Source organism: Pteropus medius, unplaced genomic scaffold (assembly GCF_902729225.1).
Source record: "Pteropus medius unplaced genomic scaffold, Ma_sr-lr_union100, whole genome shotgun sequence".
NCBI classification, from domain to species: domain Eukaryota; kingdom Metazoa; phylum Chordata; class Mammalia; order Chiroptera; family Pteropodidae; genus Pteropus; species Pteropus medius.
Window position 1 is genome coordinate 5,503,322 of NW_024349796.1, and position 27,991 is coordinate 5,531,312.

The 27,991-nt window shown below is 51.4% G+C and overlaps 2 protein-coding genes and 1 non-coding gene across 14 annotated transcripts in view; 2 read left to right on the forward strand and 1 right to left on the reverse strand.

Annotated features, from left to right (window-relative positions):
• Positions 1–9,360, forward strand: part of CDC42BPA (CDC42 binding protein kinase alpha) — a 223,853-nt gene extending 214,493 nt beyond the window's left edge. For 7 of the 11 annotated variants that reach the window (XM_039883265.1, XM_039883266.1, XM_039883269.1 and 4 more), the window contains 4 exons: positions 1,807–1,924; positions 4,451–4,537; positions 4,678–4,835; positions 5,173–9,360. In XM_039883265.1, the coding sequence (XP_039739199.1) occupies positions 1,807–1,924; positions 4,451–4,537; positions 4,678–4,835; positions 5,173–5,304 (495 nt within the window). In that variant the 3' untranslated portion in view covers positions 5,305–9,360. The remainder of the gene's footprint in view (positions 1–1,806; positions 1,925–4,450; positions 4,538–4,677; positions 4,836–5,172) is intronic. The other 4 variants (XM_039883267.1, XM_039883271.1, XM_039883272.1 and 1 more) reach the window with 2 other exon arrangements.
• Positions 3,090–3,208, forward strand: LOC120619408 (5S ribosomal RNA). The gene has a single exon (XR_005657496.1). It is a non-coding gene; the product is annotated as a 5S ribosomal RNA (ribosomal RNA).
• A 3,397-nt stretch (positions 9,361–12,757) lies between the features above and the next one.
• The window catches only part of COQ8A (coenzyme Q8A), a 39,753-nt gene continuing 24,519 nt past the window's right edge, over positions 12,758–27,991 (reverse strand). For both annotated transcript variants that reach the window (XM_039883274.1, XM_039883275.1), the window contains exons 5-15: positions 21,275–21,349; positions 18,754–18,876; positions 16,733–16,818; positions 16,449–16,589; positions 15,923–16,004; positions 15,725–15,818; positions 15,289–15,430; positions 14,948–15,055; positions 14,773–14,838; positions 14,469–14,555; positions 12,758–13,857 (exon numbers count right to left, since the gene is read on the reverse strand). In XM_039883274.1, coding sequence (XP_039739208.1) covers positions 13,573–13,857; positions 14,469–14,555; positions 14,773–14,838; positions 14,948–15,055; positions 15,289–15,430; positions 15,725–15,818; positions 15,923–16,004; positions 16,449–16,589; positions 16,733–16,818; positions 18,754–18,876; positions 21,275–21,349 — 1,289 coding nt within the window. In that variant the 3' untranslated portion in view covers positions 12,758–13,572. The remainder of the gene's footprint in view (positions 13,858–14,468; positions 14,556–14,772; positions 14,839–14,947; positions 15,056–15,288; positions 15,431–15,724; positions 15,819–15,922; positions 16,005–16,448; positions 16,590–16,732; positions 16,819–18,753; positions 18,877–21,274; positions 21,350–27,991) is intronic.

The window sequence follows — 27,991 nt, forward strand, 5'->3', positions numbered from 1 at the left end:
AAATAGACGCTTGAACTAATTTCAAGGGAACATTTTCTCAAGTTAGTTTTGCAGATAAGCAAGTATTCGAATTGTCACGCAAACCCATTTTCCATAGAGCCCTCTGACTTACAAAAGTGGTAGCATCAATCTTCATTTGTATATATGCTAATTTTCTTATAATAAAACTAGCTATGGGGTAAGAAATTTATTTTTCTACTTCTGTTTGTACCATAAAATTATTCTAAATTATAATGTTTTCATTGTCATCGACATATATAGTCAATGACTATAATGTCATTTAAGTGTCTTATTTGACAGAATAAGATTCCTTATGATAAAATAAGCCTTAGTCAGCTCGGTAACAGATTGTAGGGAGTGGATTTGAGAGGAATATCATTTACATCAGTCAGAATTTTTCGTATAAAAGAAATGTTGCTTAAGTCAGTCATTTATAAATAGAGACGACTGTCAGTGGAAGTTTTTCAACCAAACATCTTCTGCGTGCCATGCTTTTATTACTTTAACCGGTATACTTTTATAGGCTTAATTTTTGCCGTTTATTCTAGGGTAGGTTTGTTTTATAGAAAAGGACAACACCCAGGTATTGTAAGGTGTAGAGCAAAAGCAGTGAAAACGGAAAGGTGGAAGCCGGTACCTGCGTCCCTCCTGAGCTGTCCTCTCCCGCTCTGCACGCATCGCCGCTGTCCGGCAGGCCGCCTCCCGTGTGTGAATGTCCCCGTGCTCGCGCGAGTTCTATTTAAAGTTTTTTATTTTCTTAGAGAAGAAAAGGTGAAGCATTAGCTTTAAACAAATAACACGCTAAGAATTACAAGGACTTTGCAAATTTGATATATGAACCAAAACGGCAGTGGCTGAATTTGGAGCCAGCCAGTCAGCTTTCATATGTGTGATTCTTAAAATGTGTGATGTGGAGTTTTTCAAGTGACGTTAGTGCATGTCTGCCTGGTGGCCGGCTTTCTTCCTGCCTGAGTCGTTTTGCCATAAGCTTCTCTCAGGCATCTGCCCTGACGGCCTCCTCCTGGTCTGGAAAGGTTGGGGCCGACAAGGGGTCCACGAGTTTTGTTCTCCGCCGTGTCGAGACCACTTGTCCCGCACACCACCTCTCCAGGCGTGTACGACTGTCAGATCACTCTCCGGCCCATTTTCCTGCTGTAGACACCAGAATTATTCAATAATTAGGTGGAAAACTTCTCAAACCAATTTTCTCAAGTTAAATCGCTTCACCCAGGCTGTGATTGTTGCAAACATCAATTTATGACTCGGTACTGCTCTGTTTACCTGAGGCGGTAAGGATGCCTGGTGACTGGGGACGTGGACATGTGAACAGCACATTTGATATCACACCAGTGAAGCGTTTACTTGAAAGAACGGACTTTTGATTTTTTACCAGATGGGCTCATTTAGCTATTGAGTTATCCTAAGCAAATAAGAATCTCATGCACAGTAAAAGCTGTGTTTTGGTTATTTGCAAATGTCCATGTAATTCTGCCCTGCACTGTCACTTTTAACCATATGACTATTACTTACCATTCTCACAGTAAGCAACAACAACAAAATTCATATTTGTGGATAAGTATTTTGGAAGGCATGAGGGAGGCACTTCGTGTTTGGAGTGAGGGTTACGTCTGTCAGTCAGGGTTTTAGTACTTTGGGGGGCAGGAGGGATTCTGTAATCTGTTCCTTGTTCTGTATCACTCTGGTCAAGATCATTTTATTTCTTGAAATTGTACTGGAAAATGCATCTCCCTGCAGAAAATCAGTTTCTCTCTAACTGAAGAATTTATCTTTCTCTTCCTCTTTTAGAACCCTCGGCCTCAGGAAAGTCGGGCAGTGTTCAGCGGCTCGGTCAGTATTCCATCCATCACCAAATCCCGCCCTGAGCCCGGCCGCTCCATGAGCGCCAGCAGCGGCCTGTCGGCAAGTAAGTGGCCCGGTGCAGGAAGGCAGGGCAGCGCCCGTGCTGCCCCTGTGTGCCCCAGGGCCGATCCGGCACCCCGCCCCCTCACGCGTGCCTCCGTGCCGCACCGGGTGGCTGCGGGGTCCCAGGCCTGCTGGTCGTGCGGCATCAGCACTAGAGCAGAGTTAGCAGGCGCGGAGCCCTCTTAGGGTTACCGTCCCCACGGGGACAGAGCAGTACTGCCGCCGCGTGTGGCGGTGGGCGTTCCCGAGGAAATGGACAAGGCAGAGTCAGAGAGAAGAGTTAGGGGATCCCCTGCCCCTCCAGGGGTGAAGGCACATTCGAGTCATGCTGGATCAGTTGGCACAAGGCCAGCGTGGCTACCTGGTGGGCGGGGCGTGACAAACTGAAGCGCAAGAGGTAGGCAAGGCTCAGGTCAAGCGGGGACTTGGCGCCCAAGGTGAGTCAGTTTTCATGTTTTTAAAAACGCAATGGGAAGCCATCGAAGAGTTTAGGAAAGGACCTGTATCCAGTTTACATTCCTAAGATTTCTGGGGCTGCCGGGCGGAGAAGGGCCTAGAGGCGGGCAAGGCAGGGGGAGCGGTCAGGCGAGCTGCGGGGGCCTGGGAGGGGCGGGGGGAGGGGAGGAGGACAGGGACTCTCCAGACACACTTCCGGAGGCAGGACCCTGAGACCTGGTGCTGAGTTAGTCGTGGGAAGGTAAGGGAGACAGTGAAAAATGGCTCCGAGGGTTCCGCTAGGGCGGGAAGGTGACGGTATTGATTGCTACTCAGCGAGGCCTGAGAGGGACTGAAGGGCGTCCCCGCCAGTACGGAGGTCCCAAGGTAGGAAAAACACTAGCCGGGTCATAGGGGCGGGTACAGGCCCTCTAGGCCGTCCGTGAACCTACTTTCTGGGCTCACAGTTTTTCTCATCAGCCCCCTCTCTCTCTCTCTTTGGAACTATACAGCATCTCTTTTCTTACGTGCAGAACCATGGGCTAAGGGGCCATAGAGAGAAAACCTGTGCTCCACGGTGCACGCATGGCCAGGGACTGCCCAGGAGCAGCCTGCGGGGCGGGGGCGGATCAGAAAATGCCGTTCACCTGAGTGCGCAGGATGAGAAAAGCTGCCTCAGAACAACAGGACTGTACAGATGGAATATTTGGCCGATTTACAAAATTAAAATTGTCTACGGCCACGCCACCCTGAACGCGCCCGATCCCATCTGATCTCAGAAGCTAAGCAGGGTGGGGCCTGATTAGTACTTGGGTGGGAGACCACCTAGGAAGACCAGGTGCTGTAGGCGTAAAATATAAAAGTTTAAAATTTAGTCTCAATAAATTCACTGAGATATTTGGTAGTTCCTGGATTATAAGCAGTGAGGTAGACTGTCAAGTGATCATTATAGCTTCTAATTTGGGGAGGACTGTCCTTGGCCAAGGGCTGCTTTTCTGTCACTTTCTCAGAACTCGCGTGGCGTTGGCTTAGAGATCAGAGTGTAGCTTGCGTGTGCTGACACAGCTGGGGTCCCACATGTGTCTGTCGTAACTTTAATCTTCACTTTCCTGCGACCGATCTGTAAGAGAAGCAGTTGCATTAAGTCCAGTTTCATATTTAAGTGTCATTCAGTCAAAAACCGTATTTGTTGTTTCGTATTCTTGAATACGAGTCGACGCCTCCTAACGCCGATTGAGTTTCCCCCTCTGTCTGTCATTCATTTGCCAACATAATGTCAGCACCCACTCTGTGCCCAGTTGAGCAGGAGTCACCAAGGACGGGGTCCTCACAGGGCAGGTTCCGGCTCCGTCCACGAAGGCTTCTGTATTTTGGGGTTCATTAGGTCCATGTGCTTTATAACAATCATTTTTTGACATTTTCATTGAATTCTTAATGTAAAAAAATCTAAATGGATTTGTTAAACCAGCAAAAAGCTAAAACAATCACTATCAATATCTTAGAGTTGTACAAAAACCTCTACACAGTTTTTTTTGACCAATGATCTTAATTTTAAAGCCCAGCAAGAATAAAACATTTTTAAAGCAAAACCTAAAGAATAGAGTTTGCTAAAAGCTGTAAATATTTCCAGAGTTTTTTACCACCCCCTTTCTCCCTTCTGGATGGTGCTCTTCCCCGTCATTAGTACCCCAACTCTAAGATCAAAATAGAGTGCGATTTTAAAGAAACACATCTCAATTTTGTATCAGGCTTTTTGCCCTGTGGAATGAAATTGTTTCTCTTATGTTCCTTTGTTTTTCATAAAAATTCTCTAGAAGTTAAGTGACAGTTATGCGTCCGGTGGGATGTTCTATATTTCTGGGAACTGTTCTATCGTGCTTCATCCTCCTGCACCTGCTGTGTGCCAGGCCCCGCGCTGGGCGCTGGAGAGGCAGAGACCGTCCACGCCAGGGGAATGGCAGGCACATAACTGAAGCATCGTAAATGCTGTGCAAGGGATGGCGAGATGCCGCAGGGGCTCCGGGCAACGGGGGAGACTCAGTAAGGCAGGTCCGAGTGGGGACCCCAGCGCTGATCTGTGGGAACTGTCCAGCGAGCAGGGCGGTCCAGGCACGGCAAGGGAGCACAGAGGCAGGTGGCTGTCAGGGTGCCTGGAGCAGGAGCAGCCGTGTGAGCTGGGATGAGTCAAGGTGACACACTGGACTCACTGTCCACCAGTGAAAGGCTCTCACCAGGGGGTGGCCGCGGGGCCGCGGGCGGGCGGTTTGGCATTTGTCCCCCTCTGCGAGTGTAAAGTCCGACCTGAACGGCGCACCGCAGGGTCCTCGGCGCAGAACGGCAGCGCGCTGCAGAGAGAACTCTCCGGGGGGAGCCGCAGCGCCAAGCGCCAGCCCCTGCCCTCCCCGTCGGAGGGCTCGCTGTCGTCCGGAGGCATGGACCAAGGAAGCGACGCCCCGGCCAGGGACTGTGACGGCGAGGTGAGTGCGCATGCCGCAGCCTCGAGAGACAAGGGGGTGGCGAAGTCCTGTGTGAGAGACTCGCGCGCTCACTGTCAGCCGGGGTGGGAAGCCGGTCAGTCACCGGGGCGGCGAAGCCCCACTGCCCCAGGGTGCTCAGGCTTCCCGTGGCTGTCGTGAGGACGTGGCTGTGAGCATTCGTTATGCTCAGTGCCTCTTACTCAGCTCGGGAAGGGGCTTTATCCTGCCTGTAGAAAAGTCACATCAGTCATTTTGCCAGGGTGGCTGGAGGGGATGTGCGGTCACTCGCCGCCCTCCCGCCCCTCTGCTTCTTATTGTCTTCCTTCGGGCCCCACAGGACTCTGATTCTCCGAGGCATTCCACAGCTTCCAACAGTTCCAACCTGAGCAGCCCTCCCAGCCCAGTGTCACCTCGAAAGACCAAGAGCCTCTCTCTGGAGAGCACTGATCGTGGGACCTGGGACCCCTGAACCGCCTCGGCCCTCAGACCAGACACCAGAGTCGCCTCCCTCATGGCTCCCCCCACCACCCCCCTCCCACCCCATCCCCCTCCCTGGGGCTGGCGGCAGCAGCAGGGCGGGGCTTTGGGAATTCCAAGGACATGCCTCCCGGATCCAACCCCCACGGTGACCTAACCGCAACCGCCATAAAGGCGACTTTCACGAGCAGCTTAGATTAACACTGATTTCATTTCATACACTTAGAGTTGCTTTCTATAATATTTTACCCCTTCCCGAAAAGGTAGCTTCAGTAGACAGATTACACAAACGTAAGCGCTAAGAGTAAGGTTAGACACGTCGTTTTCACAGGTGACTCACCGAGGTCCCGAGGTAGCACAGGGTTCTCCAGCGGCCCCCAGCCAAGCTCTCACCCGGCACCCACAGTGAATGTCAACCTGAGCGTTGCCAGTAAATCCTTAGTAACTAAAACTGCATATTTTACTACAGTACAGAGTTTAAGTAAATACACAGATGTAGAGGTTAAATACTGAATGTATATAGTAAAAAGAAGCATCTTGTATTCAACGAAAGATGGATGCATATATAAGAGAGAGATCATTTAATTTAAAGAAATGTGTTGTTTCTTGTCTGTTTTCCAGCGAAGTAACTTTAAGGGTAGAAAGGCCTCAGGCTGGCGTCCGTAGAGGGCGAGCGGGAGGGGTCGGGGTTCCCTTTGGTGCCGTGTCCTCCGTCCCAGCCCTCCGGGAGCGTCAGGGAGACACCGAGAGTCTGGTTTCATTGGTTTGGTGTCTGACCAGGGCACCAGACCTTTCACGTTTGAAGCCTCTTCGGCGGCATCGTCAAAAGGCAAATTTACTTCTACCCAAGACATTTCTTTCTCTAGTGGTAGAATCTGAGCCCTACTTCCCATTTTGTATTGTATTTTGGTACCTTCCGCAGATGAATATAGAAATGTAATTTTGTCACCTTCTGGTCCCTTCCATTTGACACGAGGAATGCTATGGCTTCTGAAGGTCCGTTAAAGGTTCATGGCAGTGCTTTTTCGCTGGGCTAATCGCGTCCCTCCTAAGTTGCAGTGACATATCTGTCCAGTAGCTGAGCTGGCTTCTCCGGGAGGAGTCTTTTGAGGATGGCGTGAGCTTCCTCAGATAAGCCCGGGAAAGGGGTGTAATTACCAAATAATATAAAACCTCAAATGCAAGGACTTGAATAGCCTTAACCAAATACTCTTCCCCAGACCTAGTGGAGAATGAATATGCTCGACCCCAGCGACAGGCGAAGCCCCCGCAGGCCGGCGCCGCCTTGGCCGTGACCGGGTGGTGCTTCCTCCGCAGCTGCTGTATTGTGCTGTTAGTTACATTTCCGTTTGACGTCCTGCTGTTTTAATCACCACAAGGAAATGAGATGCAGAACCAGAACCTTTATTTCTGCAGTCATTTGATCAGTTAAGCACATGAGTAGAGAAAGAGATAGAAATAAAAATACCTCCTGGAAGCAAAGAGCATCTGCCTCTTTCTTTTCACCTGGTCTGCACTGCAGTGTCTTCTCCCCCCGCCCCGAGCTCGGTTTACCTCCTTCCCCAGCAGCTGCTGCGCCAGCCTCCCTGCCACTGGCCCAGGGCGCCGAGACTCTGTCCCAGATGGCGCTGCTCTGTGGAGGTCACCTAGGCCCAGTGAGGGAAGAAAGGACCCCATCTGGGGATTATAGTGCAAAAGCTTACAGTAGAGAAGGTAAAAATACTAACAGCTTTGACACTAGACGTTTCCGGACAGGACGTGTGCTCAGATGTGAGTTGCACTTCGGGCAGGCGTGATTTATGGCACAGTTCTAATCTAAATCTTACTTTCGGAAAAGAAGTGTTGTGTGAAAATACTTCCTACATCCAGTATCAAGGGTCAGACATTGAGTTTGGTTACTGCCCTGTGACTCTGGCAGCTCCTTAAACTTGGCACTTGCCAGGAGAGGGGGGAACCAAGCGGCCAGCCAGCTCCCCTCCCCTCGCGACCCTCCTGTCCCCACACCCTGCCTACCCGCAGTCTCTTCCCAGGCGAGGTTCCAGGACTCTGCACCAGGCCCTTAGTTCATAGCTTTGACAATTAAGTGTGAATTTTTGTTGCCCGTAGGTGCTTATTTTTTAAAGGGTGCTTTTAGGATCATAATATAACCCTACCTGACGCCTGCGCTCCACCTCAGTGAGGCACACCCTTCAGCCTCCAGGGCTTGTCACTGGGTGCGTGTTCCTATTAATCCAGTACCTTTACCCCAGCACTTCTTGGTTTTCCATAGCAATCTTAAGTGGTCTCATCAGGTGGAATAGAGCAGTCCCAACCCTGATTAGCTTGGAACAGCAGAACAGCAGGAGTAGGGGGAGAAACACTGCCAGGGGTGATACCTTTTTGTGGAGGGGCGGGGGCGTTCCCAAGATAACGATCGTGCTGCTGGTCTTATCCCCAGAAGCAGGTACCTTCAGGAAGCATCTTTGAAGAATGGTTTGAAAAGATGGGGGGGATGAGTGCCAGGGAAACAGAAAACATAATGATGATTCAAAGGGATCAGTAACAAAGATCACGGTAAGGTATCCTGTGCTGTCTCAAGTCATCCCTTGTTTTCGTGGAGGACATGTTAAAAACGCATATGGCAGCAGGAAGTCATTGCTCTTCTCAGCAGAAAGGAAAAATAAATGAAGAGGCATTTCTGGCATAGTGTATGTGTTGGCATTTGGTGCTATCTGTCTAGCCAAGTTGTTGTCTGACTAATCTTGTCATGTGCTTTAGGCGTATAAAATTATATGTATTTCTTCTTGCCAAAAACAAAAGCCTTCCTTATCAAATGATTACTAAAGTAGATCTCACTCCTTTAGTTATGTGTGTGCGCACGCGCGCCCACACTTCATAGTTTATGTTCTTTCCCAGGGAGCAGTTTTAAGGCTATGAGATACAACTAGAAAGGGCCCATCTCTTTGGTTTTCCAGGCGTTTCTTGTACTCAAGCTCCAGGGAAGAATCTGAATTCCTGTTATGTTTACAGCAACAATCTGTCCTTCCCCAGCTGGCTCTCGGCTTTCTCTGCCTTCCACGTGGTCAGAATCATGTCCTTTTATTACGTAGCGGCCAAATCTACTTCTGTGAAAGACCCGTTGCATTTTCATGGACTCTCAGGTATCACTACAGAAAAGCCAGAGCAGGGCCGGCAGACGTCCCCACGCCCCGCATGCAGCTGGACCACTCGCTGCCAGCCGTGGCCGTGATCACACACTGTGGCCTCGCAGCCAAGCAGGGCCTCGGGGAGCCACCATCCACCTTCTGGACAGAGGGGCCCTCTCGGAGGCGGTCAGACTTTGCCCAAATCCACGGGGCACAGCAGGGAAATAATTGGGCACTTCGCACCCCCAGCTGTCCCAGCCCAGCCCGACTTAGATAAGCCTCAAGACATTTCCTTGAGCCCATCTTAACACTTCTTTCTTTGTTATGACTTTAATTATTGGTCAAGTTCGCTGCAGAGTCCTGCTAGATCTGGGGGTCGTGCTTCAGCCAGAGCTCCAGTCGGCCGGGCACTTGTCTTCCTTCCCAGGGACAGCCATTACACACGAGAAACCATTTCATTTCCGGGGGGGACTCGATGACAACAAACCAACCCTGAAATTTCATGAAAACAAAATGATCTGCCTTTTTATTTGATAGTGTAATATCATTTATTTTATAAAATTTTTAGGGTTTTTTTCTCATTGTAATATTGTACAGTTTTGCATGGCCTAGGTGTAATCATTTTTTGTTTTGTTTTGTTTAGAATATAATGCTGACAAATATGTGTGTATGGAAGGGGAAAAGATGTTGCTTTGGCCTCTCATCACTCCTTACTTCTTTTTGTTTGGTTTTATGCCCTCGATGTCTTAGGGAACTTTATAAGAGATTCTCTGCTACCACACAATGGCGTGGATTCTTTTGCACAGAAATATTTAAGGTGGGATAGTCAAAATGTAACAAAAGACTCCTCGCCAAAATTTTATGTTGGTATCACTTAATATTAACCAGACTTTGATGTATTGCAATAAAACAGGGAACTGTTAGAATTGAGTATTTTGTCTTTTTTCCCCCTGATTAAAAAGTCTAAACAATGGAGAAAAGGTGGCTGCCGCCTTTGGTCTTCTAGGATCCTGCTTCCTGCCCATCCCCCTCCTCGTCCAGGCTTCCTCCTCACACTGCAGAAGGATGTGGGGTAGGTGTAATCCAGGACTTTCTTAGTTCCTTCCACAGCTCAGGTAAGAATTGGCTCAGTTCTCGAGAAGCTTTCCACTCCCCTCTTCTGGTCAGAACTTCTGAGTAGCCCTGTCGGTCCGCGTGCCGGATTGCATCCACACTTGGACATTACTGGGAATGCCGCAGTGAGGGATTAGGGATGCGCGTGTCTTTTCGAATAAGTGTGTTTTCTTCTGATAGATACCAGAAGTACAATTGTAGGTAGTATGGCAGCTCTTTTTTGAGCAATCTCCATGCCGTTTTCCGTACCGGCTGCACCGATATTCAGTGCTTCCAGCAGTGCACAGGGGTTCCCTTTTCCCCACGTCCTCGCCGGTGCTGTTGATTTACTGACGGTCATTCCGACACGTGTGCGGAGATATCTCACTGTGAGAATTCACATTTCCCTGATTAGTGCTGTTGAGCAACTTTTCATTTGTTGGCCATCTGTATGTCCTCTTGGGAGAAATGTCTGCAGGTGCTCCGCCCATTTGTTCATTGGATTGTTTGGGGGTTTTTTGATATTAAGTCGCATGAGTTCCTTATACATTTTGTATATTAATTCCTTATCGGGCGCGTCATTTGCGAATGTCTTCTCCCATTCAGGAGGTTGTCTTTTTGTTTTATTGTTCTCCGTTGATGTGCGAAGCCGTTTCAGTTCGATGTAGAAAAGATATTGCTAAGAGCGATGTAGAAAAGATGTTGCTAAGAGCGATGGCAGAGAAAACACTGCCTGTGTTTTCTTCTAGGAGCTTTATGGTTTTAGGTCTTACATGTAATTCTTTAACCCACTGAGTTTATTTTTGTTTATGGTGTAAGAAATTTGTCCGGTTTTTTCAACATCACTTATTGAAAAGACTGTCTTTACCCCATTATATGTCTTTGCATCCTTTGTTGTAGATTAATTGGCCACTAATAAGTGAGGGTTATTTCTGGGCTGTCTGTTCTATTCCATTTATCTATATATCTGGTTTTTATGCCAGTGCCATACAGTTTTGATTATTGTAGCTTTATAGTATAGGTTGATCGCAGTGTGGTGCCTCCCACTGTGTTCTTTCTCAAAAAAACTTTTTTGTGGTTCCATATACATTTTAGAATTAGTTCTCAGAATGCTATTGGTATTTTAATAGGAATTGCATTGAATCTGTAGATTGCTTTAGGTAGTAAGGACGTTTTAACAATATTAATCCTTCCAATCAATGAACAAGGTATATCCTTCCATTTATTTGTATCTTCTTCAATTTCTTCAGTGTCTTAGAGTTTTCAGAGTATAGGTCTTTTACCTCTTTGGTTAAATTTTTTCCTAGGTATTTTATGCTTTTTGATGCAGTTATAAATGGGATTGTTTTCCTAAGTTTTCCTTCTGATTGTTCGTTATGAGTGTATAGAAATGCAAGATTTCTGTATATTGATTCTGTATCCTGCAACTTTACTTATTTATTCTAATAGTTTTTTGGTAGAGTCTTTAGGATTGTCTATATATAGTGTCATGTCATCTGCAAATGAGAGTTTTACTTCTTCCTCTCTGATCCGGATACCTTTTGTTTCATTTTCTTACCTAATTGCTGTGGCTAGGACTTATAGTACGTTTCTGGTGTTAGAGGAATGGCTTTCAGCTTTTCACTATTAGCTGTGGGTTTGTCATATATAACCTTTATGTTGAGATATGTTCTTTCTATACCCACCTTTGAGTTTTTATAATAAAAAAATGAATTTTGTCAAATGCCTATTGAGATGATCATATATGGTTGTTATCCTTTATTTAGTTAATATGATGTATCATACTGATGGTTTAGTTGTTGAGCCAGCCCTGCATCCCTGGGATGACTCTCACTTGGTCATGGTGTATAATCCTTTTAATGTATTATTGAATCCAGTTTGCTAGTACTTTGTTGAGAATTTTTGCATCTGTGTTCATCAAGAATATTGGCCCGTAATTTTTTTTTTGTAATGTCTGTGTCTGGCTTTGGTATCAGGGTAATGCTGGCTTCATATAAGAAGTTTGGAAGCATTCCTCCTTCAATTTTTAAAAAATAGGTAGGATAGGTATTAATTTTTCTTTGAATGTTTGGTAGAATTCGCCTGTGAAACCCTCTAGTCCTGGATTTTTATTTATCAGGAGTTGTTTGATTACTGCTTCAATTTCATTACTAGTAATCTGTTTAGATTTTGTATTTTTTCCTGGCTCAGTGTTGGAAGGTCATATATATACATCTAGAAATTAATCTGTTCTAGATTGTCCAATTTGTTGGCATATAATTGTTTATAGTATTTTTTTAGTGATTCTCTGTATGCCTGTGGTGTTGGCTGTAACTCTTCTCTTTCATTTATGATTTTATTTGGGCTCTAGGTTTTCTTCTGAGTTTGGCTAAAAGTTTGTCAATTTGATTTACCTTTTCAAAGAACCAGCTCTTAGTTTTATTGATCTTTTCTAGTTTTTAAAATTTCTATTCTATTTCTGTTCTGATCTTACCTATTTCCTTCATTTACCTTGGGTTTTGTTCTCTTTCTGCTTCGTGTGTGTGTGGATTGTTCATTTGGGATTTTTCTTGTTTCTCAAGGTAGGCCTGTATAGCTATGAACTTCCCTCTTAAAATTGCTTTTGCTGCATCCTGTAAATTTTGAAAAGTTGTGTTTTATTTGTTTCAAGATAGTTTTCGATTTCCTCTTCGATCCATTGGTTGTTAGTAGCATGTTTAGATCCATGTATTTGGGGTTTTTTCCAGGTTTTTTTTACTGTAGTTGATTTCTAGTTTCATGCCGTTGTGGTTGGAAAAGATTTCGATCTTCTTGAATCTACTGCGGCTTGTTCCGTAGCCTGATATGTGAGCTCTTGAGTGTTTGGTTGAAACATTCTGACAAGGGTGCAGCAGGTGGTACTGGGGGTGAGGGGCCACAGCTGTCGTGCAGACCGTCCTGTCCCAGAGTGTGTATTACTCATCAGTCCCAAATTGCAGAAAGTAGATTTTTCCTTTAAGAACCATTCAAACCTAGATGAGAACCTATTTTGGACCTGTGCCATCTCTCCAAGTTATTGCCCGTTACTAGAATTCAGGCTGCCCAGGAAAAACCACTTTTCAGGACGATGAATGTGGGATGAGCCTCACCCTGGGAACAGGTACAAACCCTGCAGGACCATCTGGAGACGGGATGGGGTGTGACACTGACCTCGGGCTTCTCGCCATCAACTGAGAACCCTTTACGAGTGAAAGAATTAATGCCACAATGTGAGGATTTTTTACTTTATTGAAACAAGTAACTCAGACGATTATAAGAACTGTACAAAAATTAACAGCCTGTGATGACCCCTTTAGGTCCAACCAGTGACATCTGCACATTCATCTCCCTCCACAAAGGCGCCTGGGCCTGGAGGGCATGGGAGCTTCCCCCTCACTCGCCACCTCCTAGCAGAGCAGAGATCTGTGTCACCTTCTCTCCCCCTCTGCTGCTCCTTCCCATGGGAGGCAGCAGTTCTCTGGAAAATTCCAGTTGTCAAGAAGTATAGGAACCAGCCAGAAAACAGGCATGGGCCTCAGCTGGTTAAGTAGTACTTGTTGGCACTGCCCGGATTAGCACTGCTCCCAGCTCCAGACTAAAGGCTGGAGAGGAAAAGGGCAGAAAACCACATCTCACTCTAGAAACACGTACACACACAAACCTCGTACTAGACGGTCAATAAAATCCAAAAAGACTTCTCTGTGTATTTTGTAGCAAGGATCCGAAGGGCCTACTCTCTCATCTTCCGGTTAACATTCCCATTAGGGAAAAACCCTGTTACAAAAAGGAAAAGGAAATAAAATTGCCTTTTTACCTTTAGAGTGTTTCAGAAGATGAACAACAGTAGATTTTGATAGGGTATTTGGGGTTTCATTTCACACCCACTCAGCAATAAAAACCGTGTATAAGTGCTGGCGACAGGGCTCCAAGCAGCACCCCTCCCACCGGAGCCGGCCCCCCCTCCTTCAGCAGAGGACGTGGAATGGAGCTCGCCAGCTTCCTACTCGTGTCGGCCGCACCGGGGCGGAGAGTCCGCACGGCGGCGGCTACTGCTTGGCCTGCCTCTGGCAGTAGTTGCTGTAGGCCTCCTCGAACATGGCCTTACAGGGGAACTGGGCCTTCAGCTTGGAGCAAATGAGGAAGGAGCCCCCCATCTTCCTGTGCAGTGAGTAGGTCTCCTCGGGGGGCGGGATGAGACGGTGCTTCAGCATGATGGGGATCAGGTTGTGGATCTTCTCCGTGGTGCTCTGGGTGCCAAAGTCAAAGGGCTCCTCGGAGGCGAAGGCCTCGCCCAGGATGAGGATGGCGTCCAGGTGGGCGTCCTCCATGGCCTGCAGAGGGAGAGGCTCAGGCGCGCGCTTCACTTTTAACGACGCTGAATAACGGTAACTGGAGCAAGAACTCAAATGTACAGGAACTAGGACAACAGGGCGTGTGGACTAGGCTCCGAGTGACGGGGAAGGGAGCGGCGGGGCCTGCAGCAGAAGGCCTGCGTGAGCCCCGCACTCAGTCTGGACAAACCAGCTTCCGGCCAAAAAGAACCGAGCCAGGTGAGGAGCGGCAGACGACCCGCCCCCCGCAGAGAGAGCTGCTCCTGGCTTCTGGGCGACAGGAGCACAGACGCTGCCCCTCAGAGGTGTCCAGGACTCCCCAGCGCCCTCCTGCCCTTCCCAGCAGGGCTGCGGCTCTGCCATCCCGTTCGCCCTCACCAGAGCCCTGACTCCGTGACTGACCGGTACCCCAACTGGACTGCCCCCAATGCCTGCCCCTCTGAGAAGCTCGAGGCTGGGGCAGGTGGCCGGGGGCTCTGTGGAGACCCCTCGGGGTGCCTGTTCCCTCCGACTCCATCATCCCTTCTTTAGTTCAGTCTCCACTTAAGATGTCAAAGGAAAAGGAGTCCACTGACCCCTCCCTCACACAGGGCCCCGCCCCGGGAGCTCACCTTGACCTCGTAGCCCGTGAGGAACTTCATCTCTATGGATTTCTTCAGTACGGCCTCCCTGTCCCTGTCGGCAGCGGCCCTGATGATCTGGGGGGCACCGTGGGCAGAGACGAGCTCCTGAGGGTCGGGGACCGCCGCCCACCGCCTCCCCGATTGCTGTCCTTTCTCTCAAGTTCCCGGGCCTGGAGGCCCCAGCCGGTGCTGGGAGCCTGACAAGGCCGTGAGCAAGGCCAGGGACAGGAGCCTCCCTCCCTCCAAGTCCCCAGGCGCCTCAGGAAGGTCTGGGCCGAGGCCCTGCCCCTACCTGGATGTAGAGGTCAGTGAAGGACCTGTCAAATTCCCGAGTTGCCCCAAAGTCCAGAAGAGCCACCTGAGAAGGGCGACACAGGGGAAGCTGGCAACTGGGACTGAGACCCCCCATGTCAGAGCCCCTGCTCCAGGAGAAAGCCCAGGTCCCTGCGGCGCCCCCTGGGGCTCACCTTATGCTGCTGAGGGTCATAGAAGAAGTTGGACCAGTTGGGGTCTGTCTGCATGAACTGGAACTCGAACAGCTCCCGCAGGCACAGGACCAGGATGTTGTAGCAGATCTGGGGCGGGGCGGGGCTGGTCACCGTGGGGCCCGGCTGCCTGGTGACCCGAGTCGGGCCGGGACAGCCGGACTCCGTTTCCCTCTCCAACTCCCACCCGCCCGCCTTCTGCCCAGAAGATGACTTTCAATTCCAAGAGCAGACCCCGGGGGCCAGGGCGACACAGCAGCCCCCTTGTCCCCTTCATCCCCACAGGGAGCGCCTGGGGGCTCCGAGGCCAGATGCAGACGCACCTCGTTCCGGATCTCCTGGCTCAGGTCCTCAGCCTGGTCCAGGGGGAAGCCGGACACCAGCTCTGTGGTCAGCACGAGGGGGCTGCAGAGCTCGTCCACAATCTCGGGCACGTAGAAGAAGGGGTGGTCCTTCAGCAGCTCCCTGGCAGGGGTGGGATGTCACACCCTGGGCCCAGATCCTCCCTGCCTGCCCCCCCCGACCCCCTCCAGGGATGACGCCTGGCGACGAGGGACTGAGCCAAGTGCAGTGCCCTGCTTCATGTTGGCCAGGACACGGCTAAGGCCCCAGGCCCCGACCACGGCCACCTGCCCCCGCAGAATGAGAGAAGCCCTCACCCCTCCCCCATGGGCTGCCCACTGGTGGCCCTTCTGTCTCCCGCTGGAGGGAGCAACAGGCGAGGGGCCCAAGGCCCAGCTGCCCAGACTGGAGCCACACCGGAACTTCCTGGCACAGGCGGCCTCGCGCTGGTAGTCACACTCAAGGGCCAGCTCCCGCCTCAGTACGTCAATCAGGTGCTCGGGAAACAGGCCTGGGTGGAGAGGAGGTGTCACACTGGGGCTGCCCAGGGAGGCCCCCTTGGGTGCCCAGAGTCTGTCCCAAATGTCTGCCCATGACCACCAGCCAGCTTCAGACCTTCCGGAAGCATGTTGCTCATGTTCAGCACAGCCATGAGGTTGTTGACATCACTGTTGATGCTCTGGGCCACACCAGGGTACTGCAGGGGGACAGACGGGGTGTCCCAGGGCACAGAGCAAGGCCCTGGCATGGAGCCCCCTTCTCCCACGACCGGCAGCTCCCCAGCCATGTCCCACCCACCCCCACACCTTGGGCAAGTCGCAGCTAAGACCCAGTGATGCTGCCGAGACCCCAGGCCCATCCCAATCCGGTTCTCCACTGTCTCCCACCCCAGCCCCAGAAACACTGCCCACTCAGGGGCCTGTCCCTCCAGCTCAGTCCCAGAGCAGACAATCGCTGTCCCCTGTCCCCACCCCACCCAAACCGAGCTTGCTGCAAGGCCGCCTCACCTCCCACAGCCACTCACGTGGCATATACTTCTCAGTCCCCCATGCTGCCCAGGCGCTGGGGCCAGAAATGACATGGGCCCTGGTTCTGCCCTCCACAGCCCCCATAGGGACAAGCACACACACCAGGCACCCACCTGGATCTTCATGGCCACCTCACGGCCACCCTTCATGCGGGCCAGGTGCACCTGCCCGATGGAGGCAGCTGCAAAGGGCCGCTCCTCAAAGTACTCCAGCTTGTCCCGCCAGTTGGGGCCCAGGTCATTGTTGAGAGTTTTCTAGAGGGAGAGGCCAGGGAGGGGCCGTGAGCACAGCGCAGCCACCTGGGTCGCCCCAGGAAGCGCCTCCCACGGGGCCCCGCAGCTCCCTGTGAAGAGGGGAGGCCGGGAGGGCCCAGGTGCCCGGGCGCTGCTTTCCTCACCATCATCTGTTTCAGCGGCATGAAGTCCGCGCTCTGCCGCACCCGCTCGAAGATCTTGGCCAGGTGGGGATTGATGAAAGCATCGTCTGGAAGGCACCGGAGAAGTCAGGGGGCAGAGGGCTGACCCCTGACGAGGAGCACAGGCCGGAAACAGCAGTCTCCCGGGAGAGCGGCCCCCCTGAGATGCTGCTCCACCCTCCCACACACCTGAACCCCTTCTCAGAGACAAGGCGCAGGCCCAACGCCACACGGCAGGACCGGCCTGAGTCTTCCTGGCACGCTGACAGCCTTTTCCACTGGCACACCGGTGGACAAAAGTTCCAGAGGGGACACGGGACACTGACCTGAGTGTGCACACTCCTGGGGCACCGTGGCCAGCAAACCACATCCAGAGACCCCCGCGCAGCCCAGCACGGCACGCCCCACCCAGCGGGGCGACCTGCATAGCCCAGGGCCCTGACCTTCGACCTTCGGCAGCGGGGGCAGCGTGTGCCCTGGCTCTGAACTCAGCCACCGACCTCAGAAGGTGGCTTCTTCCACACAACAGGCGGAGTGTTTCGCAATTATATGAGGGCAATTTTAGGAAACAAAGTGTAATAAAATGTAGAAAACACCCATAATCTGATCTCCTACAGAGAACCACAGACTTCTAGGCTGCCTTCCACACGCGGCCGCCCCTCGCAAGCCCTGTTCCCTGCCGTTTAGTTTTCTGAAATGTTCTGAAATGGCACTGTTGGCGGGGACCTAGCATCGCCCCGAAGTCTGTCGTGCAGCCCGACGGCCACTTGCTTCGGCCACTGTTCAGTCAAGCCCCAAATAACACCACTGCACTCAGGGACCCCACGCTCGGTCCCATATTATCATGAAGCTGAAAAATCCCTATCACCTAGTGATGTCACAGCCACCACGGCGTCATAGCTCAAGGCATTCGTGCGTGCGGGGACTGGCATAAACGAACCTGGGCCACCCGTCGCATAAAAGTGTCTGTCACACATACAGCTATGCACAGCACATAACACCTGATGAAAAACAACTGTTACTGGTTTATGGATCATACTTTCTATCATTTTACAGTGTACTCTTTCTATTAAAAAATAGTTTGCCGTAAAGGGACAGCCATGTTACACGGGTGGCCTCGTGAGGTGTCCCACGTTTACTGCGTCTCTTGATGCATCATTTTCGCTTGCGCTTGATTTAACCTCCTGTTTCTCACGGACGCGCTGTACGGGCCGGGAGCCTCGGTCAGGAGGCTCCGCCAGAGCCGGTGTGCGGGGCGCTGTGCCAACGGGCACTGGTGATGTTCGCACGATGAAAACTGCCTAACAACACATTTCTCAGAACATATCCCTGTCATTGGGCGGCACACATGGCCAATCTGCGAGAGAGGCTCTGACCGCACCTGTGAGGCTCTCGTGGAGCCGGGGCTCGTGCAGCGGATGACAGATGGCGACCGCTCCAGACCCGCAGCCACAGGCAGCGCCCATGCCCAGCCCGCCCGCCCCGTGACCTCCAGCCTTACGCTTGGCCGATTCAGCGAGGCCATCTGACGGCTCGTGAGGGAATCGCTTTCAAATGTCCACTCGGACTGCCAGCCTCTCGGGCACCCCTCCCAGGGGCACCACGGGAAGCCCCCAACCTCAGCTTTGCTGTTGGGGCCACAGTGAGGTGGCCTTCTGCTCAGCTGCTGTCCCCAGCCTTCCCTCCTTTGGGCCACATGCCCTTGTCCCCAACATCATGGTGTGGCAGGCAGGCGTGTGAGCCCCCCAACCAGTGCTCTCCGGCCAATGTGGGAGGGGGGGCTTGGCAGCCAGACTCTTGCCAACTTTTGGGATGCCAAGACCACCTCTGGATATCTCAAAACACCCAGGAAGAAGCAAGAACCATGGCTGTGGGCTCCTGTTTAAGAGTTTTTTAAATATCCCGGGCTAGTCGCCAGCCAGGGTCCAGGCATGAACGGCAGTGGGCAGAAGGCGCGCCTCCCGGCCACCCCCAGAGCCCGTGCGCCGGGCGGGCCCACTCACCCTGGATGCTCAGCATCTGGCCCAGCTTGAGCGCCGCGCCCCGCACCTTGCACAGCGTGCTCACGATGCGCTCCACGTTGGCCTCCGACAGGAAGGGGCTGGAGTCCAGCACGGCCTTCTTTCCTGTGGGCAGGAGCCAGGTCACCACGGCACTCCCCGCCCCTCTCAGGGTGGCCGGTGGCCTCACTCAACCCAACAGGGCCACAGGGCAGGAGGAGGAAGAGGCCGGGCAGGGCTCACAAGTGGCCCCAGAGAGGTGGCAGTCAGGTGGGCACCAGGGACAGACGCAGCTCCTCTCCCCAGCAGTGCTGAGGCTCGGGGAGCTTGGTGTAACCCGCCTGCTGTCCACTAGCTGTGTGCCTCGGGCAGACCATGCGCCTCTGGTCCTCTTTGGTAAACACAGGACAATAACGGGGCATCTGGGTGTGGGGGATTTTTAAGTGATTCCAAAATGCCCAGCACACAGCCTGACAGGAGGTTCACGCTCCTTTTCCTGGTGCCCATAAAACCAGCGTCACGCTGCAGCAGGCCTGTGAGCCCCCAGCAGCGCCCTCCGACCAACATAGGGGGCGGTGGCAATTTTAGCCCTGTGTTCCACAGCTGTAGAAATGCCCTCTAGGGCCACCCAGGTCTCTCCAGGCCTGACCCCAGCACCCTCCCCACCTTACACACACACACATGCACATATGCACACACACGCACACGCACGCAGGGCCACTTCCTCCACATCAGTCCCCGGGGCCTGGAGGGGACACACCAAAGGGCGCAGTCACCTGGAAGTAGGGGGCAGGCACTGGGAGGGAAGGGCCTGGAGGGACCTAAACGCAGGTGAGAAGGGCTGCCAAGTCATTGTCCCTTGTGCCCTTCCCAGTGTACTGGGCAAAGGTCGCCAGCGCCCCTAGAGTCACTGCGCGCTCACCACAGGGCCAGCTGGCTGCAGGGAGAGCCAGCTCCTCAGGGAGGGGAGCTAGGGCGAGGGCGGCGCCCGCCCACTGCTGCCGCCTCTCCCCTCTCCCAGAGGCCCTGCGGCCGCGGCAGGGGGAGTTCACGGGGACCTCAGGGGTGCAGATGGCCTTTGTCCCGTACACTTGGGGTGGTAGAGGGCAGGGAGATGACTCAACAGGGCGGCAGGGGGGCCAACTGAGTCCAGCTGCCACCCAGCGGTGCAGCCCCGGGCTCAGGGCCCCGTCCCGACCCCAGTGGCCCTGCCCAAATACTGAGTCGCCCCTGTCCTGGGTGGGAATAGCTCTGCTCGGCTCTCCCTCTGCCCTCCCCGAGCTCCTCCAGCGCCCTCTTAACTGTCCTCCAGCCTGCGACACGGGTGCTTTTCCCACCCACCGTCCTGCGAGCCCACTTAGATCGGAAACCCCGAGGGCTGTCCCAGGGTGCCTGGCACTGTCCTCGGCCCTCATCACCACAGGCCTGGCCCAGACTCAGAGAAGGACTGAGCCAGGTCCTCAAGGCAGGAACGAGAGGCGGCCCGTGGGCCACAGCGCCCCAGAGGCCGCTCAGGAAGCTGGAGCAGAGCTCGGGGGCTGCCCAGGGCCATCCCGCCCTGGCCTGAACCCCAGGTCCTGTGGTTCCTGGGCCCCTTGATTCTCAGCTGGAGTCACCGCCACTTCACTGACAAAGGACACCAGCTGTAGCCCTGCAGCTAGTCTAACTCTTTCCTGCTTGGACATGGTAGGACGGAAAGTAGCCAGCTTCGGAGGGGACGGGAGGGGGCTGCGCCGAGGAAGCCAGGCTTCAATCCTCGAGGCGTCCACGCCAACACTAAAAATACCCTCGCTAAATCCTGTCTTGTCCCCTGGCCCCTTCCAAGGACACAAATGGCACCCCATGACCCCTGTACTCAGGGGCCTGTGGGGACAGGCTAGTGCCTTCTCTCTGGGGCCCCCCTTGTCCCAAGAGGGTCTTGTGGGTGAAGAAAGGCCATCTATGTAACTGGCAGGGCCTCCAGAAGAGCCCATCCCTAAGCTGACAGCCAGGACTATAGGGGCAAGACAGTGGGGTGTCACTGAGGGGTCCCCATGAAACAGGGAGATGTCATACTAAAATGAGCAACATCCCCTGGGGGGCCCGAGTGTTCTGACCTGATCTCTGGCTGACTCTGGGAGACAGGGGACAGCGGCATCACGTTCTTTGCCTCAGAGACAGAGGGCCCTGTGGGGTCTGTCCCAGCGGCACCCACATCCTTCAGCCACATCAGGAGCCCTGGGCACCTAACCTGGCGAGACCAACAGGCCCAGCAGCTCCAGAGAGTGGGGTCAGAGGTGGGGCCGAGAGCAAGGCTCCAGGGGCGTCAGGCGGGAGAAGCCAGGAAGGGTGAGGGGAGCCAGGACGGGCTGAGCAGCCTCGGACCTCAGCCAACCCCGGGGTGCCACTTACATGGAACACAGGTGATCACGACCCTGAAGGTGGAACATGAGGTCCCTGGAGGCCTCAGGACCAGGTGGAGGCTGGGAGCTGGCAGGCCCACCTCCCAGAGTCACCCTGCCCTCCAGTCAAAGGCCCAGCTCACCTGTGCGCTCCTCAGAGCGGAGGCTCTTCTTGGCTACCTCAGCCAGGGCCCCGAAGCCCAGGCCCACGGCCAGACCTGCAATGACAGAGGGTGGCAGTCACTGGCCTTCATGTGGGGTTGGGGCTGCTGCCCAGCACCCTCCACCCAGGAGCCCCGGAGCCGCCCCACAGACACCAGCCTCAGCTCCCTAGGGACCCTCGCTGACACTCCCAACATTTGAAAAGGGAAGGGAAAAGGTAGGAGACACATCTGCTATTTTCAGAGAAGATGGGGCTCAAGGTAGGTGCTGTGTGTGAAAAAGCTTCATCTGCCCATCACCTCTGCTAATCTCTAGGCTCACAGACACACGAAAGCACCCCGAGACAATGTACAACTGGGAAACGCACCAGGAGGACCCGGCACGCATGGAGGATGGACCAGGAACGGGGCCACCCACGGCACCGCCTGTGAGAGGAGCCTCCAATTCTCCAGAATGCTCTCACTCAGTTCGCTGCGACTGGAAGGAAAGGCCTCGCTACGGGGATATAACGCGGTCACTGGTGCAATTGGAATATTTCCGCAAAAGCAAAAGCCTGTCCCCAACCCAAGCCATGGGGACACACAGGAGCTCAGGCTGCAGCCCTCAGGCCCTGACAGTGGTCTAAGGACAGGGGTAGAGTACCAGTCCCCTTCGTAACCTCTAAATCAAAATTCGTTAACACCTCACTTACCCCAGATGCCTGAGGACCCCAACAGTTGCCACAAAGGCCAAACGGAAAGGCCAGGCGCTCGGAGCCTATGTGCTCTGCTTTAAACACAGTTGTAGCTGGATGGGGAGTGGGGGCGGGGGGCACACATTAGCAGAGGGAGAGGGAAGAACAGATGGCTGACCACAGCAGAAGGGACAGCAAAGATCCAGTGATGACACCAAAGACACACTAAGGCCAGTGGCCTCGGAGAACACAGCCCTGAGGGGCCAACGGAACAGCAGCCCCCACTCCCCTGGGGTGGGCTCATGCCAGCTGCTCCGATTAACAGACAAGGAAACCTGCACGTCCCTGTCCTAAACTTTCTATAATGAGTATGTGTTGCCTGTATGAAAAACAAAAGCTCCTGCCTCATAGGTCATGGTGAGAATTAAATGAGCAAAGGGCTCTCAACAGGGCCTGGCACAGGTACTGCTGTAAACGTGTTCACTATTATCATCATTCTTCTCATTAAAAATGGTTAGACCGGTGCTGTGCGAAAGAAGCACAATGCGAATCACTGACAATATTTTTAATTTTCTAGTAGCTACATTAAAAAGAAGCAAAAAGAAGCATGAGAAATGAATTCTGAGCATATGTTTTATTTAACCCGGTATATCCAAAATATTATCATTTCAACAAGTACTCAAGTAAAAATTATTAGAGATATTTTACTTTTTTGTTTGTTTGTTTGTTTTTGGTCTTAGGTCTTCAAAATCCTGTGTGTATTTTACTCTCAGAGCATGTCTCAGTTTGGACCAGCCACATTTCAAGTGTTCAACATCCCATGTGGCTGGTGGCTGCCGCAGGGGACAGCACAGGGCACAATAGGCCAAGATCTGGCAACCACGGGAAGAAGCCACGGTCATCTGGAAATGGCCCTCGGTGTGACCCCAGCACCCACCACAACATCCTGGCGTATTGGGAGGCAGTGCCAGGGCCGGTGACCACCCCCCATCCAGCTCCCGTGGTTACCGGGCATAGAGCTGGGAGCCAGGTCTCCAACCAAACATTAACTCCCCTGTGGCCTGCCCACCTCCGCCTCACCCAGCACACTATCCCACTCAGCAAAATAGATGACAACAGGCAATAACCTTCCAACTGCAGTGACTTTCGGCAACATCTTTATATCTAGATTTTTCTGTGCGTAGATTGAGTCCGAAGACAAACCTACAAGAGGCAGATGGTGTCAGGTTAACCCTCCTGCCTGTGGTCAGTAGACACCACAGCTGTTGGGAGAACCCCCTTCCTCAGGCAGAGGAGCCCCCAGCTTCCCCTGCTGGGCTCCCCTCAGATACTCTGTCAAACTGTTCTCTGGCCATCTCTAGGCGGCAGGTCACAGCCACAGCTCTCCAAGGCCAAGGATCTGTCATTAAATAAATCACCAAAAGAACATTCTACAAAGGACGCCTTAGGCTCCTCCTTGGCCCTACGAGCTCCCTCAGGAGCAGCCCAGGGCCAGGCCAGAGGTGCTACCAGCAGCGAGTGACCTTGGCCTCAGGAGCTCCTACTCCAGTGAACAGAGAATAGGCTGGCTCTCCCGCCAGCCCCGCCACGCCCCCCAACCCAACCCGGCCAAGCTTAAAGCAATTCCCAGAACCTCGCCGGGGGGAAGGCACAACCCAGAGACTCTTCCTTCTCCCAGAACCGGTGGCCCCTGGAGGCAACTCCTGGAAGATCAGGCCTCTGCTCGGGATTCCCCAGGTCCTCGCTCTCTCTGTACATGTCCCCACGGCCCGTCGGCCCCACAGCATCGTGTGCCTCTCCATGTTCTGATCCACACTCAGGCCCGGCCTGGCCCGCACAGCCTACTGGGAGTCCGGGAGCACAACCAGCCACGGAACCTGCTCAGTGGCCCCACAGCCTGGTCTCCATCCTAGCCTGTGAGAAGGTGCCAGCCCCTTCCTGTTCCCGACGTTTCTCTCCCAGAGGTTTTACAGTCAGGAAATGCTGGGGCGGGGGGGCAGGCTCTTCCCCGCAGGAGCGCACTGGGGCCCCTGCCTCCCAGAAGTCCCTCTGGAGGTCATCAGGGCCAAACGTGGCCCTAGCCACTAGACCTCTGCCCAGACAGGCACCAGAGGTTAAGGAAAAGTAAAAAGAAAACACCTTTAACAATGGCACCGTTCGCAAGGTGTAAGGCAGCTTGGGGAGAGGGGCCTCCGAGCAGGAAGGAGGAAGGAAATGCTCAGCAGATGCTGGGCACTGGCTCGAGGGCGTGTCTGTGCGACTGCAGGGGCCAGAGGCAGCCGCCATGGCACTCGCACAGCACGCACTGAGTGCCAGGCATCTACACCCTCGCTGTGTTCACGCATCCAACGAGCCTGACCTGACATGACATGACCATCCACATGGAAAAGGCAGTGTCCTCTGCTGACAGCCATTCTTGATTCCTTAGGGAGTTAGCCCACCTTCTCTGCTGTCACCCGCATCTTCCACACCGCCCCGGCCCAGAGAGAGGACGAGAGAGGCCTACAGAGGGGCCTGCAGCCCACAGCACAGGAGGAAGAGGACCAGGAAGGGGTGATGGAGGAAGCTCCCTGTAGCGTGTGCTCACAGGTTCTCAGAAGCTGGCCCAGAGCTGGACTGGGGGTAGGGGAAGACCTAACACAGCTCCTCTGCTGGCTGTGGGGGACACGGGACTAATTATGGGGGGCAGCTGTGATAGAGGCTTTCTAGGCTCTGGTCCCAGGCTGTCACAAATAAGCACCTGGCCCTGGGTGACTGGCGACTGTGGCTCGGCTTCCCCACCTGTAACTGGAGGTGATAACTGCGCTGATGTCCTTCTAAGAGGAGGGAGCCTGGCTTTAGAAAAGTCAACAAAGAGGCATTGTGCCAGGAGGTCAGAACACTCAGTGCTGCCACAGGAGGTGTAAACACTTCCACCCCAGCCGTCCTGACGACCTTGCCCCAGCCAAGGAACCCAAAGGCATCGCCAATGCGTGACGACCCACGGCAGGGTCTCGATCGGTGTCTGGACACAAAGGCAGTGGGGTGAGTCTATCCAAAAACTCAGTTACTATCACCCTGCTTCTTGGGAGCATGTCCTTGGTATATGCATTGCTATAATATCCTTTAAAAAAGATCAATAAAATGATGGTAATCGTTGATAGTAGTTTTTGTTTTGTTTTAAATGTTCATACTTGGAAAAATTTAAAAATAACCAAAACTATGCCAATTTACTTAATGTTTCTTTTTCATGTTGCCACTGAGATGGGGGGGGACAACCCCAGGTGTATCAGAATCTTTAAGAAATTAAGCAACAATAGCCGTCAGCTTTGCATTTCCATCTAAGCAACGTCCACCTGCTAACATAAGCGAGAATACTCTCATGTCACCTTATCTCCTAAGAAACCCAGTGGAGTGTCAAAAACAATTTTTTAAAGCAAAGTATTTTTCTGGGAGTGATGGTCCCTTAACATTTTACCTTTAAAAATATATATATATGATAGAATTCCCAAGGAACCAGTCCCTCTTCATTCCCAACCCACTGTTCTCTCATAATAGCCTCTGTTTTTGTGTATCGTGTTTCAAAATCCTTCCTAAATAGAATCTAAGTTGCCTTATCTCTTCCTATTTCTTCGCTTGTTTCCTCTCTGTCTTCCTGTTTCCCTCAGTATTGTCCTCCCTTCTGCCTTAATCGTCTGGCCCGTACGCTCCTGGGTGACGGTCTCAGCAACCGCCGCAGCGCTGTGCTCAAAGCCGTGCTCATCCTCATCCAGTAAGTTCTCTACGGTGCCTGCTTTATCTGTTAAAGTCTCGTTTCTGTCATCATCCACTTCTCTCTCACTGTACAGGTTCAGAGGGGGTGAAGACATCTCCTCGGAAGCACAAACAGCAAAAAAGGTGGAAAATACAGAAAAGAGTAGAGGCAACACCTAGGGAAGAGGGGAAAGGTCTAACATATGTGTAATTGGAGTTCCAGAAGGAGAGAGAGAGAAAAGGGCAGCAGCAATAGATGAAGAAATGACCAGAATTTTCCAAAACTGATGGAGGAGATCAAATTGCAGATTCAAGAAGCCTTGCAAACTCCAAGCAGGAGAAATGCGAAACAAATCACACCCAGGCACATCACAGACTACTAAATACCAAAAGCAACAAGGAAATCTTAAAAGCAGCCAGATGACAAAAACTCACATTACTGGCAACGGAGTATAAAACAGACAGCCACGTTGTCAACAGAAACAACGGACGACATGCTTAAAGTGTTCAAAGAAAATCATTTCAAACATGGAATTTAATGCCCAGCCAAAATACCTTCCAAAACGAAAGTGTAATAAAGACATTTTCACACAAATAAAAACAGAAAATTAATGATTAGCAGACTGCATTATAAGAGAGAAGGAAGTTCTTCAGAGAAAAGGAAAATCATCCCAAATAGAATTATGAAAATATAGGAAGAAACAAAAAGTGTAAATATGTGGATTAATCTAAATTCATATAGGCTATGTGAAAAAAATAGTATGTTGTGGGGTTTAATATATCTTAATTTCATATATAGTATAAAACATGTAGAAACAAAATGCATACATACACATACACACAGAGGGAATACACAGATTTAAAGTGTTCTAAGGTCTTATCATTATTTGGAAAGTAGTAAAAAATAATCATTTGTATTACAGTGTAATAAATCGAGAATGTGTACTGTAATCTCAAAAAATAAATACCAAAAGTAGAATAACACACAAGCTAATAGAGAGAAAATGTGTATAATAAGAAAAAAAAGTCTTTGATTAATTCAGAAGACAAGATGGGAGAAATAAAGGGAACAGATGGATCATATAGTAAACAAAGGCTAAAATAGTAGATATAAACCCCAATAGATCAGCAACTCCATTAATGTAAACAGACTATTTACATTATTGGACTAAGATTATTGGCCTGTACTTAACAAAAAATAATTATATAAGCTGCCTATAAATGACATACCTTAAATATAAAGACACAAAAAGGCTGAAAGCAGAAGGAAGGAAAAAGAGATACCATGCAAACATAAACCCCTAAAAACAGATGAAACACAGCTATACTAATACCAGACAGTGTAGAGTTTCACAGAGATAAAGAGAGATATAACATAAAGGAGTCAATCCCTAGGAGGATATAAGAATTCTAAATCTGTAAGCAACCAATAACATAGCTTCAAAATATTAAAGCATAAATGACAGAACTAAAAAAAGGTAGATAAAAAAATAAAATAAAATAAAAAAATAAGGTAGGTAAATCCACAATCATAGTATAAGACTTTTAAATGTCTTTCTCGATAGCTGATAGAACAAAGAGAACAAAACATTAAAAGATCTGATCAATATTAGTAACAAACTAGACAAATAGATATATTGCTGTACCCAGCATCAGAATTCTTTTCAAGTACACATGGAATATTTACCAAACTACTCCCAATGGAATCAAGACTCCAATTTTACAGAAGGGAAAACCAAGGTAGGGCCCAAGGTCACAAAGCAGCAGAGCTGGAATGATAACCTAGATATTCTGATGACCTAAAGCCCAGTCCTGACCCCAAATCCATTATTTGACCCTATCTTTCACATCATTCTTTAACAAAACCTAATGTCCACAGATCACCTGCCCATAACATCGCAGCTATAACATCCCATAGCCAAGTTGGACTTAGGGCTCCTGTCCCCAACTCAGCATCAAAATGAGCCACCCAGCCTGGAAAGCCTCTGCCTTCCACCTTCACACGGCTGAATACCTGCTGCTGACCTTCCAAACGGCAACCCAATCTCCCTGAGATCTAGAGCAATCCCTTCCTTCATACTCCCCAGGTAAAAATTTCCCAAAGCCTGATGGTCTACTCCTCAAAAACACCTAGCCCCCATGAGCAGAAGGAAGGCTAGCAATGTTCTCTAGGGGAACAAAGCAGAGCAACATTACTTCAAACTGTTTAGACGACTCACCAGCAAGCCATGTATTTCACAATGCAATGAAGAATGTACATAAATAGTAATGTTTATACCTCCAAAACAATATT